General features: G+C 46.5%; 2 protein-coding genes across 11 annotated transcripts in view; one reads left to right on the forward strand and one right to left on the reverse strand.

Annotated features, from left to right (window-relative positions):
* Positions 1 to 2,107, forward strand: part of Dclk2 (doublecortin like kinase 2) — a 155,948-nt gene extending 153,841 nt beyond the window's left edge. For 2 of the 4 annotated variants that reach the window (XM_020155277.2, XM_074041272.1), the window contains one exon: positions 844 to 1,009. In XM_020155277.2, the coding sequence (XP_020010866.2) occupies positions 844 to 860 (17 nt within the window). In that variant the 3' untranslated portion in view covers positions 861 to 1,009. Of the gene's footprint in view, positions 1 to 843 lie in introns of all 4 variants that reach the window. The other 2 variants (XM_020155263.2, XM_020155270.2) reach the window with 1 other exon arrangement.
* Positions 2,108 to 6,963: 4,856 nt separating this feature from the next.
* Positions 6,964 to 17,362, reverse strand: part of Lrba (LPS responsive beige-like anchor protein) — a 615,537-nt gene continuing 605,138 nt past the window's right edge. For 6 of the 7 annotated variants that reach the window (XM_074041265.1, XM_074041269.1, XM_074041264.1 and 3 more), the window contains 3 exons: positions 15,046 to 15,242; positions 10,852 to 11,003; positions 6,964 to 8,099 (listed from right to left, as the gene is read on the reverse strand). In XM_074041265.1, coding sequence (XP_073897366.1) covers positions 8,009 to 8,099; positions 10,852 to 11,003; positions 15,046 to 15,242 — 440 coding nt within the window. In that variant the 3' untranslated portion in view covers positions 6,964 to 8,008. The remainder of the gene's footprint in view (positions 8,100 to 10,851; positions 11,004 to 15,045; positions 15,243 to 17,362) is intronic. The other variant, XM_074041267.1, reaches the window with a different exon arrangement.

Here is a 17,362-nt window from a genome sequence, read left to right on the forward strand (position 1 = left end):
TGCTCTTTACTCTTATTTTCCCAGACCTTTTTTGGTCAGCGTTAAAAGTAGCAGTGGTTAGATTGCCTACTACCTCCTGATCACTGTCCCTTGCAGCTAAAGGTGCACCTGCAACCTCTCTCACATTTGGACAGGCCAGTGAGATGGCAGCTTGTTGGCTGTCACTGGACATACCAGTAAGACTCCGGTAAAGACAACAGGAGTCTGGGTCTTCTTCCCTGATAGGTCGGAAAGCAAGGTGATGTCCTTGTGTTTTTGTGGCTACTCTACTGCCACAAAGTTTGACGGGCGGGGGTGCGTGTGAGACCCTCACAGGGAGAGAGCAGGCCAGGAGACCACGAGGGATCCAAACAATGACTGCCATTGCTACATTTGGCTCCTGGGCCTTCACAGGTGACACGGCCACTTGGTTTGTAAGGGCATTTTTTATTTATAGGACACAGGAATAATTTTTCCCGCTAACAAGAACTTCCTTTAGACAAAGACTAAAGGAAGACTGACTGCCCCGGGGGTCTGCTGAGTGAGGTCCAGGTGTGAGAAGGGCACTCAGCTCAGACGTACCTCACAGCAGAGAGGACTCCTCAGGCCACTACGCGGTACCCAGCTGACACCACAGCAGTGTTTTTCTTGGGCCACCTAGGTGGCAGAAGGAGGGGGCAGCTGGCCCTCGGGGGTGGAGAGGGAAGGTGCCCCGAGCATGGCTTTTCCTTTAGACTTCTGGTAGAGAGGCCTGACATTATTTCTCCTCTTCTGTTCCCCGTCCCGTGCATGCTCTGTGGTACTTTCTGTCGTGGGAACCAGCCCAGGCTGGGATGACACATGTCTCTGCTGCTCTCTCCTCAGAACACAGCTCTAGATAAGGAGGGGCAGATCTTCTGCAGCAAGCACGTTCAAGACAGCAGCAGACCTGCCACCGAGCAGATGTCGCCAGCTCCTCCCTCAGCTGAGGAGCCCCCTGCTGCCCCCCGGGAATCCCCCACGCCTCCCTGTCCTCCTGCCACCATGGGCGGTGAGCGGGCAGGGACTTGGCGCCGCCACCGAGACTGACCCTCTGCAGACAGACCAAGAGAAGGCCACCATTATGGCAGCCTCATTGTCCCCTCACTGGAAGAGCCTTTCCTCTCCTGACTGCCTGTCGTCAGTTTGCTGGCACTTTCCACGGCCCCCCTGGCCACAGTGACCCATGGGCCTGCAGCCAGCTTTGCGCTGTGCCCTCCAGCTCCTGGTGGTGTCACCTGCAGCATCCACCTTGGTGACATATTCAGAGTGACTGTTTTTAAGTCATCCCTGTTTCAGTTCAGTGGACACTGCACTGCTTCACCCAGAAATGGGCAACTTTTATCCAGCGTTAAATGATTTTATAGAAACAGCGGATGAGCAAAGACTCTCCTTTATCTATGGCTCCTTCTTCTCACAAAGGAGACGGAAACTGTGTTTGTCCCTTCATGACTGTCCTCTGAGAGGTGACACGATGCCTTCCTTTGCTCAGCGGGCTGTGGGACTTGGCTTCCTGGGCTGAAATGAGCACCCGGAGGATGGGCTGGTGGTGGCCTCTGATTCCAGGCTCTGGGAGGTGCTCTCAGGTGCCCAGCACAGCCAGGCCTTCGGCTCAGGTGCTGGGCTCACCTGGACAACGGGGGTGTTTATTTGTACACGGGCACAGGCGGCCACTTCTTCTCCCACTTTCCCTCATGTATATTAGGAAACACTGACGAAGTTGCCGGTAGGTTTTTAACAGCAGGCTCGGCCTTGGTAAGCAGATGCTAGCAGGGCAGGTGTCCTGAGCAGCCACGAGGGTCCCCTTCATCCTCAGCTTTTCTGCAGGAGATGCCAGAAACCACAGCCAGGGGACCTGCTGAGGCCCAGCCCAGACAAGGCGGAAGGTGCTCCTTGGACACCCCAATTCTAACCTTCTGGAAGGCTGCTGGCAGTTTTTCCTTTTTCCACCTTCCTCTTTTTAATAATTGTACATAATCCGTGTATTTGTTTTACCTGCTCATCTTCTGAACTGTTGGGCCCTGTAGTTCATTCTCTGTTAGATTTTTGCCTTCTACAAGTGTCCCCAACCTGCAATAAACTCTTCCTCTTCAGAAAAGCCTTGCGGTTAGGCAGAAGTTTCTGTGTGATTGTTTTGCCAAGGCCATATGATCAGAGAACCCCTGATCTGTGGCTCCCAGCCCCATAGGTGCCGGTACCTGGGGCCCCAGGGGACCGAGAAGCTGGCTGGAGTTTGTGTGATCACAGGTGTGGTCACAGGTACCAGGACTCGGGTGACAAACAGGTTCCCAACAGAGCTTAGGATCCAGCAGCAGGAAAGTCAGGGTCAGGGTAGCCGAGCCTGTCCATCTGTCTGTGTGCTCATCCTCCTCAGAGGTTGTTTTCAGAGCCACCCAGGCTGCAGATTCCCCTACAAAGCTCCTGGTTTCCATTCTCTCATGTTTGCTTGCCTGTGGCTCATGTCACCCCGTTACTGCCTTTCTCCCTGTCTCCTCGAGGCTTTTCAACTCTATCTGACCTGGCTGTGGGTCTCTGTTCAAATTGATGATGAGACGAACAGGTGGGCCAGGAGACCCTGATGTGGTCCCCAGGTAAGTCAAAGTGTAGTGGGCAGTTCAAAAAAAAGATCCAGGCCTAGAACATTCTGCCTGCTCCCCACCCCCCTCCCCAACCCACTGAGCAGTTAAAGAGCAGGCTTCCCATAGGTTGCCATGGGAGTGTATTTGTTCACAGAGAGAAAAAGCTAATGTAAAGGAAGAGGGAGGAAAATGAAAATGGTGAGGAAACGGCCCCTGCCACTGACCAGGGCCTGAAACCTGCCCTCCTCCTCTGAGCTGCAAGGCTCACAGACAGGTGCTAAAGACCTCATGTCTAAGCACATCCGAAGTGTTACTCCAACACGTAGTCAACATCAAACAAACACTGCTGTTTTACCTTCCTCTGTACCAAGGCTTTGAACTGGAGCCCCTTCATTTATGGCACATCTTGGTCTGGACTTGGTGCGTGTCGAGTGCGTAGAACCCATGTGGGCCTAGCGGCTGCCATGACACCCGCTACAGCACCACAGCCAGGCCACGGCTCATAGGCCCAGTCTTAGGCTTTTTGTTTTCTTTGCCTGTGATGTGAGTGACGAAATGACATTTTAAATGCAATGGACTCATAAAATGATCTCAGCAGGTTAGAACGCTGCTCCAGACCCATGGAGTGAAACCAAAGTGTGAAGTCCCAATTCTGTTACGTAGCTGCTGAGGCTTTGACCTGCAACATTGCTTCGCGTGAGAGGTCTGGGAGAGAAGTGTGGTGGTCACCCATTTATCAGGAACCAGCAGCCACTTAACTGGTAGTCATTTCAACTGCATCTGAGGAGCCTGTGCAGGTGGTGGCAGCAGGGCTTGGACCTGTGTATGACCTTGGCACAGTGGTGCAGATGAGAAAATGATTTCCCAAAAGAGACAGTGGAGTAGTGGGGGGCTGAGCCCTGGTGGCCAAGGATTGGTGGGAAAAACTGTAAGGTATTAGAGAAAACTCGAGGCACCTCGCTCAGTGTCTCTGTGTAAACCATTGTGTGGAGGGGCACAGACTTGCTTTGATTTTCCTGGACGGTCAGCCCAAGGTCAGCAGGTGGGAGGTGAGAAGGGGCGGATTGGAGAGCAGGGTTGAAGTCGGATTCCAACAGCAGAGCTGCTTTCTGAAGGAGTCAGAGTCTAGTTCCTGCAAACGCCTGATGCTAATGATCACAAAAGTACACAGTGTATGGAATTTGTCATCCTGTCTCCCTGAGCCACACCACAGCCCCAGGATGCTTGCTGATGTCCCCATTTGATAAGCAAGGATGGTCAGTTTAGTAAGGGACTCAGCTAGCCATGCTGGAGCCAGGACTGACAGCTTCTGGCTCCCGAGACAGGTGTCCCTACAACCAGGCCACCCCTCTGGGTACTAAGAGATGCATTTCAAGGGGACAGTGAGTCGTGAGGTAGATGTGGGTGGTAGAAAACCCAAGAGGCTGAGACACCATCAGAAGCTTGTGCTTAAAGTTGGTGTCCTGTGGTCACTCATAGTGAAGAAAGCCAGCAGTTTCTCTGGAGGGGGTTTGGAATGCACCTTTGCTTAGTCTGGGCCTGCATTCTTACGTGGCTGTCTTATGATAAAGTCCAGAGTCCTGACCTCACAGACAGCTGTGGGAAGGCCTTGCCAGCAGAGCTTGGCTGTGGGGAAGAAGCCATTCGCTGCCCTCCTCAAACACACAGCCCTCATTTTGGGCAGAGCTGGGCCCCGGGGCCTCCAGTGTGCTTAGGATGAGGGGCTGGAGAGTCACGAGGCCTGGTTGGCCACCTGTCAGTGCTGAGGCTGAAGCTGGGGCTGGGAAACATCTTTCAAATGATCCAAGTAAAAAAGCTGCAAAGCAGCCAGCTTCTTCCTGCCAGGTCTGAGGAAATCACAGTCCTCCCAACTCCCCAGAAGCTTGGTGTGGGCAAGGAAAACTATTCCTGAACTTAAGACAGAAAATAATTCACTTCGTGTTGCTGGCGTCCGATTGCAGAGGCCTTGGAATTCACAGGGCCAGAGAAGCTGGGCTTCTCTGCCTGACAGGAGAGGCCCTGCCTGACAGCCAAACCCTGCGCTCAGTTAGAGAAAAGTACTAGCCTTGGTCTGTTTCTGGTTCATGGCAGCCAGGGCCAGAAGTGACGCATCAGTGTGCTTAATGGTAAGCCAGGCATGATGGCACATGCAGGTAGTCTCAGCCACTTGAAAAACTGAGGCAGGAGGATTGCTTGAGACTTGGAGTTGGAGGCCAGTCTGGACAACATAGCAAGACCTCGTCTCCAGAAAAGAAAAGTAGACTTCCCCCATTTATCTGACAAGAAATAGAACTTTAAAAAGTTTTGCTATTTTATTTATCTAGTATTTTTGGTCTTTACAATGTTTTAAATGTCTTGAATGTCCTAGCTTCCCACCTCCCCTGCAACAATAATTTAGGACGCCTGTAGGATCAGATTTTATGCTGACGGGGGGGGGTGTGGTGGGGAGAAGGGGGAGGACCCATGGGCGGTCGCTCTCCTGGTTGAAGCAGAAAACTATTTCCATTTGCTGTGATCGAGCAGACACAGCCAATTGGAGGAACTGGTGCATTTGCCCATTTTATGGCTCGTGGACTTTGAGGTTTGGGTCTTGTTTCTTTCTGTGACTGTGCATGTGCTATGGCCTAACGAAGCTTCACGTGAGGCCGTGGGGTGGGCCTCCCTAGGATTCACACCTTCCCCAGCTCGGCAGTGGGTTTCTCCCATCTGCCTGAAGGAAGCACAGTCTCCCAGAGGAGGGGTCAAGACCTTGTCCCTGATGGCTGTGTAGTGGAAGTCTCAACCCCAGCCTCCTTTCTTGCGGGGTCTAACTGCTGCAAGCCGCTTTGATTCTGCTACATTTGCTGGAAAAGGCAGAGTGGGTGCTGTCTGGCTGCATCTCAGGATCCCTGCCCATTTCCTGTAGGCCTGACTTGCACACCCATCACCTCACTGCTCCTGATGGCGAGGGAGGACAGTGGCAGCAGGTGCGTGTGGCCAGGCCCCCAACCCTTTGGCAGTGGAGAAGGCACCTTGGCTGTCAGTCACAAACTTCATGGCTCACAGCCTCTAGTGGTTGGTCCCAGGTCGGGTATTTTGAATCTTCCTGTTTGTTTGCTAAGTAGATCTGAAGTGTGGTGGTTCCTCAATTGGCAAAATAGGTCTTCTTTTGTGTTGAATTAACTTATAAAGCATTGATTTCTGGGGATTTGGTGTACGCAATGCTCATGAGTGAGCAGTCCGCATCAATGCATTTCAAAATGATTTTCTGGTCGTTATCTTCTAAGCCCACCTGCCTTCTCCAGAGATCTAGTGTAGTTCCTAAAAATACAACTAGAAAAGACATAATTGGTCACATTTTCAGTAAAAACTGATATGCCAGAGATGAACACCCTTCATTTCTCAAGGCCATGCATTTCAAACCCAGGCTTAAATTACTGTGTAGAAACCAGCCCAGCCGGCAGATTCCAACGCTGTTGAGGTTCGTTCAGCTCATCCCCCAACCGCCTCTACTGTGACACTTTCTCCTCATTGGGTTACAGTTTTTAAGGAGTTGAAATTGGATAAAATAAGTAATTGCTGAATAAACTTTATGGAATATTGTCTGCAGAAATCAAGTAATCCTTGTGTGATGCCAGCTATATTCTTTGTGGAGTACTTCTCTTATGAAGTATTACTTATGTTCAGTTAATTTTCCATAAGAAGTTGTAAGCTCTTAAAAACAATGAAGGCAGCAGAGACATGGTTATTTTTAAGTCTTCAAGAGGCAGCAGCTTTGCTCTAGGCTTAGGAAAAAGGCAGGGTACATCTGGTGTGTGACTTAGGTACCTCGGATTTTCTTCTCCCATTTTTCTCCCTGTATCTCTGAAATATAATATCCCTAAGTTCAATGCCAGTAAGGAGTAGCTAGCCAGGTAACACAGCAGTAGCTTGAGTGTGCCTATCATTTTAAGATGTCCTTTTCTTCCCGCACATCTTTACCACCTACTGTTTTTCTTCTTAATGGTTTGTAAAATAATGTTGCTGGGTCTTAGGTGAAACGACAGAGTCCCCTGTTTGGTCCGGTACAAGATTTGTGGACATCCCAGTGAGAGCTCTGGTTGGCGTGATTGGTTTTCATCAGGAGAGCCTCTCCCTCTTGCTCACTGGTTATTGATCAAAAACTGACCAACAGTGTGGTGTCTTCTTTGTGAATAACTTTTATTCATGTTTAAAAATGAGTGCAAAAGATATTTCCAACAATTCAATTACAAATTCCATTTTGTTCAGTTTTTCTGTCAAACTAAATTGTTTATTCTAAATCTTTGCTTTTAGAAAATACGTGAATGTGGTTGTTGGGGGGACTGGGGGCAGAGAGATCCCATTCAGGCAAGCTGCACAGGAATGAACAATCTGTTTCAACTGAAAGTTCACAACATACAAAGAATTTATTTATGTACTACAGACCTTTCTCAAATATGTTCACAGAATGCCATACAGCACTCTACTAGAAAAGTAGAATTATACATCACCAAAATAACATTGTTTCTTAGTACAAATTAATCAAAAGGAAGGTGGAGATGTTTTAATAACAGAAGGCAGGATGGGTGTTGCTCATCCAGCACCTGGTGCCTCTGTTCTCTGACCCAGGACAGGGGAGAGGCCCCCACACAAGCTGTGTCTCGGGGCAGGGAAGGGCACAGGTGAACCTCCAGTGAGCTTTGGTACCTGCATTTACTTTCAAAGAAAAACAGACCATGAGCCCAAGGTCATTTCCATCATTTCACTTTGTGCTGTGAGGAAGACAGATCAGGAAAAACAGCAACTATGTCACACTTGTCATAATCAGATCCTTTATGTATTGCACACACACAACATAGTGTCCCCAAACCATAATTTTCTAGTCTAAAACATGCGTGGAGGATAACATCATAGAAATTGTTCATTCAGATGTTTTAAATTACATTTACCATAATTTAAACACTACAAATTTCCGCACTGAAGAAGCACAAATGTATGAAAAAATACAGGCCCCAAAGTATAGCATAAAATTCCCATCCCAGCATTCCACATAACACCTGCTCCAGACTGTAACCCATTTTCCTGCAGTTAAAATCACACATCTCTCAAGAGTGCAGATAAACAGGAAATGGTTTCTCCTAAGATAGCTAGAAGAAGCTGGATGTGCCTCACTGTGGGTTTCCATAATTGGTGAAAAATAGACTTCTCATTATGACTAAAAATATAGATTTTTTTTAAAACTACAGAACCCAGCAGCCAGATTTCTGCTTTGCTATTTATTCTCCCCCAAAAGTCAAGCAAAATCTACAAAAATAGCAATTAAACTTTAAAAAATATTTTGCTTGTTGAAGCGAATTTAAGTTACATTCAGATGTGACAGTTATTTCTATAAGAATGATGGCAGGGTCCTTCCCTGCCCAGCCCACGGCAGGGCCAAGTTGCAGCCGTCACCATCAGTATCGGGTTTGGTACTCGTGATGCCATCGGTTAAAGTCATTGTAAAACAGGACGATGCTTCCTGAAGCCATGCCAGAAATAACGCACCTGGGAGAAGCAGAGAGGAGGAGGGGGTTACAAACCTCATTTCCCAGCAATTTGTTATGAAGACCCGCCCTCCCTGAATCCCAAGGTCAATACAGAAAGAGGGGCAACACCTGCAGTTTGAGAGGTGCGAGCTGTAGTTTTTTTGTTTGGTTGGTTTTTTTTGGCAGTTCTGGGAACTGATCTCAGGGCCCTGCGCTGGCCTTGAGTAGCAATCCTCCTAAGTTCACCTGGTAAATAACTGAGATTACAGGCATGTAACACTACCACCACACCCTGCCTCAATCATTTTTGGATGACTGAAATGCAGACTTCTGGTGTGTACAGAGACCCAAGCACTGCTCACCTTTTTATGGGAGAGGCAGGGACTGCTAGAGAAGTGCAGGATGTCACTAAACCTGGCTAGATGTAATCATTCCTAGGGAGGCTGGGCTGCTGAGACCTATCCTTCATGCAGGCATCAGGATCAAATGCAAAAAGTACTTGTACACAATCAAGTTGTAGAGACACTACTTCTGACAGAGCCACAATTGGTGAAGAGTAAGAAAATTGCTGACCAGAATTTGGGCTGAGCTCTAATACAGTATGTACTTAAGTAATATTCTGGTCAGGACTGGTCTTCATAGCCCAGTGGCTTAGAGACAGGAGCTGCTGCCCTTGCTTCCTGCCCCAGACAAACAAGTGCAGAAAGCACCAGAGGGGCCCTGCTTGTGGCTGGTCTAAGGCAGATCCCAGCTTTGACTTCCTTCTGCACAGTTTGGTTAGAAGCAGCCCTTGGGAAGTCAGTTCCCTTTCTAGTACCTCCTATCAAAATTGGGAACTAAATGTGTCACTACAGAAAATCAGCACAGAAGGTAGCAATAAGGGTCAAAACTCTGAGGAACACAGAAACAAATGCAAAGTAGCAGAAGTCGCTTTCTACAATTAAATCACTTACTATTTTAAATGTAACAAGATTAAATGCTCCAGCCAAAGGGCAGAAATTAGTACAGTGGCTAAAAAACACCATCCCACTGTGTGCTGTGTACCAGAGCCTCACTATTGAAGTGAAGACACAAAGAAGTTGAACATGAAAGCATGGGAAAAGATTATTCCATGCAAACAGTAAGAAAAAGAGCTGAACTGGCTACACTAATGTCAGAAAAATAGCCTTTAGGTCAAAAACTCTTGTAAGAGACAAAGACACAATATATGGATAAAAGGGTCGATTCGTCCAGGAAGTGGTAACATATGCACCAAACATCTGAGCCCCAAGATACATGGAGCAAATGTTAACAGAACTGAAGGGAGAACTAGATGGTTCTGCAGTAAGAGGCAGGAGATCTTAATACCATCCTCTCAAAAATGGGCTGAACAACCAGACAGAAGGATAAGGAAACAGAGAACCCAAACACCACCAGAAGCCACATGAACCCAGCACACGTGTGCACAACACCAATCCAACAAGAGCAGAATAGACACATGAAACTGTCCCCATGATAAACCATAGGCTAGGCCATAAATACAAGCCTTCGTGATTTAGGGAGACTGAAATTATGCAGTGTCCTTTCTAATCAGAACAGAAAGAGACTAAAAGCCAACAATAGAAGGAAAAGTGAAATATTCACAAATGTGAATTCCATGCCTTAGCTGTGTAACCAAAAGAACTGTAAACAGGGTCTCACATGGGCTCCTGGTGCCAGTGCCCACAGATTATTCACAGTAATTTTAATTGAATTCTGCATCTAAAAGGTGGGAACAACCCACATGTCCATGGAGAGACAAATGGATGGACAGAATGATACAGCCATACAGTGAAGTATTAGCCTTAGACAGGAATGAGATTCTGACACTCACTGTAACACAGAACTTTGAAAACATGCTAAACACAACATGAAAAGACAAATATATGAGTCTATTTACAGGAGGTGCCTAGAAGAGGCAAAATCAGAGAGCGCAGAATGGAGGAGAGCTGGGGGAGGCAGTTACTATTTAATAGGGAGAATTTGTTTGGTAGGATGGATACGTTCTATAGATGAATGGTGGTGAACACATGCTACCCAGCTGTGAACTGAAATGGTTTAAATGGCGAATTTCATGTCTATGTTGCCATAACTAAAAAGTTAAGAACTAAAATGAGTAGCTGCATGTTAAGAGGAAGTTGTCAGATTATCCTCTCAAAATACACCCCTGGGAGATTTTAGGACGTCACATTTCTCAATACAATCTCTGCACAGATAAAGGCATTTTCTATTACTCATGATTAGCTCTTAAAATTTTATCAAGAAAGGTGCTTTAAGAAAATAAATATAAAAGGCTTTGTGGTAGTATAATTGGAGCCTTTGCTACTTAAATCCTGTACGTCTCGAGAATTCAACCTGTGTCCAAGAGTGTCAATGCCATTAAAGGAAAATCACCCTAAAAAGTGTTCTTGGAAACCCAAGTATTCACTTGCTTTTTTTTTTTTTGTGGTACTGGAGCTTGAACCTACACCCTAAGCCACTATACCAGCCCTTGTTTGTGTTAAGTATTTTTGAGATAGGTTCTCCCAAACTATTTGCCAGGCTGTCTTCAAACCGTGATCCTCCTGATCTCTGTCTCCTGAGTAGATAGGATTACAGGTGTGAGCCACCGGCACCTGGCCTCACTTGCTTTTTTGATTGCACACCCCACAACTCAACAAATTCATCAGCCCACTTAACACAGTAATTCCCTCCATAGTTTTTAATACTGTGGCTGTTAGCAGACCATGTAGCAGACCATGACTCCACATTACCTCTGATCGTAAGACAGGGCCATGGCCCGGATTCCAGCGTCACAGCCTGGGTAGGCAAAGAGCTTCTTGAGGTCAGACACCTGCCACACCATCACCACACCGTTGTCTCCTCCTGTGAGCAGGTACTGCCCGTCCCGGCTCAGCTGCATGGCCTGTGGGGCACAGGGACATTCAGTTCTAGGAAAAGGTCTCCTGTGCGTGAGACTGACTCACTGCTGCTGCAGCAGTGCAGGGTGGGGGCAAAGGGGATCTTAGGAGTTCTAAGCAAATTTGGAGTGGTAAAAGGGCTGCTGTTTTTCAAAAAATCAGTTGCATAAGGTCAGGCAATGCTAGAGGTTTTCGTACTTTTTAAAAAAATTTTATTTTTTATTGCTGTGCTGGGTGTACATTGTGGCATGTACAAAAGTTCTTATGACATATCAAACATATCATGTTTGAATTCACCCCCTCCATCATTCTCATTTATCCTCTCTCCCCACCCCAATTCCTGGATCAAGCTTTTGTATTTTGAGGATGAAGTGGCAAACTCTTTTGGTCTTACGAATGCTTCTGAGTGGTGTGGGTTTAGACAGAAGCAGCACTGTGCTGTGGAGCCCTGGTGGCTCTCCCACCGCACTGCACATGTGCTGACCTGATTTACACCAGGGCTTGGTTGGCAGAGGCCAGCTGACCCCACATCCTCCACAAGATGGGGGTGCAGGGCAGCATCAGCACCTCTATGTCTACTGGATTTTGACAGCAGTGAGGACAAAGACTTGACAGAGAACTACCACTTTCTGGGCAGTTAAGCCCCAGTTGGGAAAGCTGTAGTATTTTCTTACCCAGGACTGCCAACACTGCAGCTGGCCTTCTGGTCAGCTCCAGGCTGTGCCCAATCCTGCTCTGCCACCTAGATTGGATGGCACAGACTCGAATTTGCTCTTTGATCCCATAAGACAGGCATCCCTATGATAGCCTGTGGGCTGATTGGAGACCATTGCCTACTTCCTGCTTTTGGAAGACTTTCACATTTTTTGATGGTTGGAAAAAATGCATTTTTCATGACACATGAATATTATGTGATTACAAATGGGAATGCCCATGAATACCCAGTGGCACCTATTTGTCTGTGGCTACTTTAACTTTCACATATAGTTGTAGCAGAGACTACAGAGCACTCCAAGCCAAAAATAGGTCCTGAACGTCCCTGTAGAGAAAAGCGCTCACTCCTCCTCTCTACTTCCACAGCCATTGCTGTCCCCTCCTCTGCTCCTACCACCTGTCCTCTAGCCACTCTTCCTTTCCTCCTTATGACACAACTCTTCCCATAGCTGGTGGCATCAGTTCTAACAGTCCCCACAAGCACCTGTCATCATCCTCCTGGGCACAGTGGGCACAGGAACAAAGATTGTGCTGGCCACCAGAAAAAACAAAATGTAACTTCTGAAAACTAGCCTGTTTTGCAGTTTTAGTATAATTGCCTTGTCTTTACCGCTGACAAATTTCTTTAAAAATCTTAGGAAGGCAAGGGCTGTTTTGTACCCATTCAATTCACATAAATGCCAACTTTTGGTAGCCTCTTAAGTATAGCTTATTCTTATGAACACAAAAGTAAACCTAAGAAAGAAAAGCCCAGGTGTGGAAAGCAGTTACAGATAAGATATATTCTCTAAGTCTTATTAACTAAATACATAGCTTAACATTTTTCAATACAGTACAAACCAGTGTCTTCTCCCTCATCTGGCTCACAAATGCCAGTCTCTAGGGTATCTGGGAGCTGCAGTGAAAACCAAGACAAATAATTATTTGCTACACTTATAAAACTCAGCTGAAGAAAATCCATTAACCTTCCGGTTGTGGTTCACTTGAATTTCATACTTGAGGCTTTTTACTAGATAAGAGCTACATTAAAACAGAAATTAAAACCATTAATCTTTAATTCTTTGTTCTAGTAAAGAATCTCTAATCCCACTTCTGTCTGGAATGAAATAAAACCTGAACTTTTAGGTTGATGCATTCATCAGCATTCAAACACTTCAATGAACCAGGCGCCTCCCAAGGTGAGAAAATATTTTTCTGGTGAGGCTCTCTCATGAGGAAACTGTTTCCTCTGGTATGAGAGCCAGGGCATCATCTACAGAATTGCACCCTGTCTTCCACCGGAGCAAGGTTCACGTGGTTCTTAATTCTAATCCAGCTCCTCAGTATCCAGGTCAGGTTTATGGCAGGGAATTTGAAGAGGGCCCCAGGGATGCCGTAATCTCACCCTCTGGATCTGGTGTGCTTTGGATAGGGCTGTGGTAGCACTAGCTTTTAAGGAGGTACCAGCAGGCCACAGCAGTCTGTTGGGAATGACCATATCCTGGAGCTCCAGGAAAAGAAAAGAAATGAGTCCCTATGGGTGAAATGGTGGTTATCCTTTGTTTACGATGAAATAACTTTGCTGCTGTGAATGGACTGCCAGCTTAAATTTAAGTTACTCATTAAGACATCTCAACACTATCTGGTTGATGTGCTGTGATATACTATTCACCAAAATGCCACTGAACAATCTGGCATCTAAAATAAAAACAGGTGGGAAGCCTTGATTAGCACAGAGGTTGCCTGGGCTGCCTGCCTGCCTGCCTGCCTGCAGGATTCTTGGTATTTCAAAGAAACTTAATGTCTGAGCTAGTAACTGATTCGTTCTCCCACTCTCCTCTCCTTACACAGGCTTAGGTGTGGGATGGAGCTGGAGATTCTGCTCTGAGATGTCTCTGATTCCCAGCCCGGAGTCTGGAGCCAGGGCCAGGTAGTGCTCCTGCACGCCAGCCTGCTTTAATCACACAGTTGCCACTTGCAAGTCAGCATGATAAAGTGCAGAAGTGCAGGGGAAAGGCAGTGAGTTGTTTAGGCCTAATATCCAGTGGGAAATATTACAGAGGGAAAGAACGATGGCTGCAGGGCAAAGAGAAGCAAGCCTGTGCGTGTGAATAGGCGAGAGCTGCGGGAACTTTCCAGGGCTCTGGTCTCACTGCAATGCCACACAAACAGCTCCAGCCAGTGAGGGATTTCAAATACAGATTTATTAGTGTAGCTGACAATATAATTGCAGCTCAAAGTGACAGATTATCAACATTATTACGATAAAGAAAAGAGGAAGGGAAAATCCTCTGATGTGTACTTGGCTTAAATACAGTATTAATGGGAAAGAAGGGAGAAATAAAAGCAGAGTGTAAGTGTGTCTGTGCGCGCCCTTGTGGTGGAAGCAGAGGGAGCAAGGCAAAGCAGCACGGGCCCTTGATTTGACCAATGTGACCTATCTTCAGGGCATTTGCTCCTTTTGCTTCCCAATGCTGGTGTTTATGGAAGAAAGTCTCAAAGGGGATCTAGGAAACAGGGAGAACTTATATCATCTAAGCTGCCCAGGCTGAGGAAAAATAATGAGTGAAATGTCCAGAGTCAGCCCACATCTACCTCAGAGGGCAGAGGCGCCTGTGACCCTGCTCTCATGCCTGGCACATCCTGGGTCCTCTCACTGTACACAGGTCATGGGCACCCCCACCCACATTTTCCCTCTACCTCTCTAGGAGCTTGAAGGTGACAAGGGATGGACCTTGAAACTAGCTCCAAAACAACAGTGTGGCTCTTTTCCTCACTCAACCACTAGCACTCCAGAGCCCAGTGCTGAAAAGTTATGGGAAGACCCACAGCATTTGCATTTCTTGCAGGTCAGAAGAAGGGAGGGTGATGACTCACATTGGCATTTGATGTATTCTTGCTGTCATGAAGAAGTCAAGTCTGACATCAACTGCTAACCCGAAGACGTCCTAATCCCTCCAGCTCCCACCCATTCACTGTAGAGAAAAGCCAGTTTTACCTGTAATCCTATCTATTATGTTAGCTTTGATATTCAGAAAACAGTGGGCAGTAAACTTCCTCAGTTAAAGCAACTACAAACTGTACTTCCATTCAAAGCCACCTAGGCTGGCTTCACATGCTCATGAGGAAGCCCCTCTGTTGAGGGCCATCAGCTTCCCTGAGCGACTGCACGCAGTGAGCATCCACTAAGCCATGCAACGCTGAGCCTGCTGTGGCCCTGAAGTGTCTCAGCCTCATCCGGGTGCTTCCTAGTGATGTTTCACTGGCCCTCAACAACTCCAGTGTTCTACTCTCCTCCTCATGTGCCACATTGCAGTAAAAACTGAAAATGCACAGAGCCTGTCTGGTGCTCACCCTTATGTGGTCATCTGTTTCCATGGTGGCCTGGAGTTTTCCATTTACACTGAATGTGCAGAAGCAGCCATTTTCATAGAAGATGACACAGTGACCCTCTCTGGAAGCCTGGATGAGTTTGGGTTTCAGGCAGTTTTCAGGACCCTCCAAGGTCCTTAACAAGTCTCCATTCATGGAATGTATGAGACATGGTCCTTCTGAGAAGAGAGGAGAAACAAAGACAAAATTAATTAAAAAAATGTGATGAAAACTGGGGCTGTAGCTCAGTGGTAGAGCACTTGTCTAGCATGTGCAAGGCCCTGGGCTCCATCCCCAGCACTCAAAAGAAGAGAAACAGACATTGTGATCTGAATCTTGAGCACAGACCAGCCAGGGCTACAAGGCACACTGCAGCTGTAGAGGCCATGAAGAGCTATAGCATCTTACACTGCTGTTATTTCGCAAAACCTCTCTGTCATTTGCCACCTCTTCCCTCTTCTACTGGGAGAGAAGACAAGCCAAAGTCATAAGCCTTCAGGTTCACTTTTCCTCAAGAGACAAGTTACTTTATGAAATTCATTATGTCAAAGTGTGAGACAACTGCAAGAATTCAGATAGGCACAAGACAATGTTTAATTAAGCATTAGAACAGTGTCTTGGAAGGCTGGGATGCAGAAACATGGGCTGCTGTCAGGGACAGTGTGACCTGGGGGTCATGCGCTGTGGCCTGACAGGGCAGCTTCTGAAGGCTGAGGCCATCTTCCCTCCCACTGCTCACTACTTTACACTGAAAGGGAGACCCCGGTAATCATGACACTCTCCCTCACCCTCCCCCCCAAAAAAAAATCACATAGGGATCATTCTGACACTTCTCTTTGGCAACTGAGTGACTTTACTTTTCTAATGTCCCCAAGCAAGTAACAGCATCCACTACTTCCAATTCCCCAGGCAACCCCATCTGAGAAGACTGCAGAGGATGGGGACACAGCAGAGTCTGTACACCTCAGCTTTTCAGCTTCTACTGTGTTCTGGCACATGCAAAACATAGCAGTAGATAACAGAAACTGTTAGTGTGATGAGAAGGTTCCTAGAGATGATGGGGTCAAAAAGACTGCTGGGTGTGTGCCCTGCTTTTCTCTTGGCCACATTACTTGTCTGTAGACCCCTCTGTAAATAACAGCTGGGCATTGTGACCTGTGACCAAAATATCCCTTTTTGCAAAGTCTGTTGGTATTGATCACTGCCTATCTGTAGCTCTGGTCATGCCCAGGCAGAGAAGGCAGTAGGTGTGTTGCCTTCTTATCGCACAGTGATAAACCCATGTGTCATTTTATAAGAATGGGTAACAAAGACGAAACTTGAACAGAACAGAGAAATGAAAATTGTAAGGCTCAAAGTAGAATCTGAACTGAATATAAATGGTATTATAAAGAGAGAGCTGTTTGTGGGCTGTGGACCCATGGAGACACTGGATATGCAGCCAGGAAACGAGTGAAGGGAACCCATTGGCATTGATCAGGAAAGCAGCTGTAACAAAACTGATGTCCCAAAAGAAGTGACACCAGGAAAAGCCTCACATTAGAGTAACCCCAGAGGACTCTTCAAAAGAAAGAGTCCACACTGAAAGCACAAAACAAAACATGGGCACCTGGTCCAGACTTGGAGAGGAACACAGCAATTCCTCGAGCACAGATGTGATGCTTGCTCTTCCGTGTTGGGACAATGTGGGATGCACTGCTCCAAATGTTCTTAGGGAGTTTTTCACAAATAGAACACTTTAATTCTTGATGTTTCGAATGTCTTCAATTACAGTGTATTAACTAAAAGTGAGCTTTACTATTTTTTTCATGTTCTTATTCATGCACACATAAATCTCAAGAGTTTTTCTTTAATTTTTTGACAAAAAAAACTTAGAGGCCATGGAAGAATCATAGAATTTCCCATGAAGTATCAAGATCATTTTGTGTGATTTCAGCTTGCACAGACAGTTTTTACAGTCCACACTAATGTGCAAAGCAAGGATGGCCTGCAATATGATAGGGTAATTTCACATATCTAATTTGGATTGCATACAGTCCAAAAACTGTATGCAACTACTTCACTGTTTGATCAACTAAGTTTTTAAGCACAATCCTTTAAATATTTAATATGCCTTGTTAGCTGACTAACTATTACTGTTCAGGACACAGATAAGGTGACTCAAATACTCTACACTTTCCCACTAGAGAAACCTAGAAAATATGAGATTAGACTGCTCTCTGTGTTCAGACTTCAGCTCAAAGCAGAGAAAGAGATATGGACAGATTGTTATAATGACAGAGCAATGGACTGGAAACAG

This window comes from Castor canadensis, chromosome 9, assembly GCF_047511655.1.
Source record: "Castor canadensis chromosome 9, mCasCan1.hap1v2, whole genome shotgun sequence".
Lineage (NCBI taxonomy): Eukaryota > Metazoa > Chordata > Mammalia > Rodentia > Castoridae > Castor > Castor canadensis.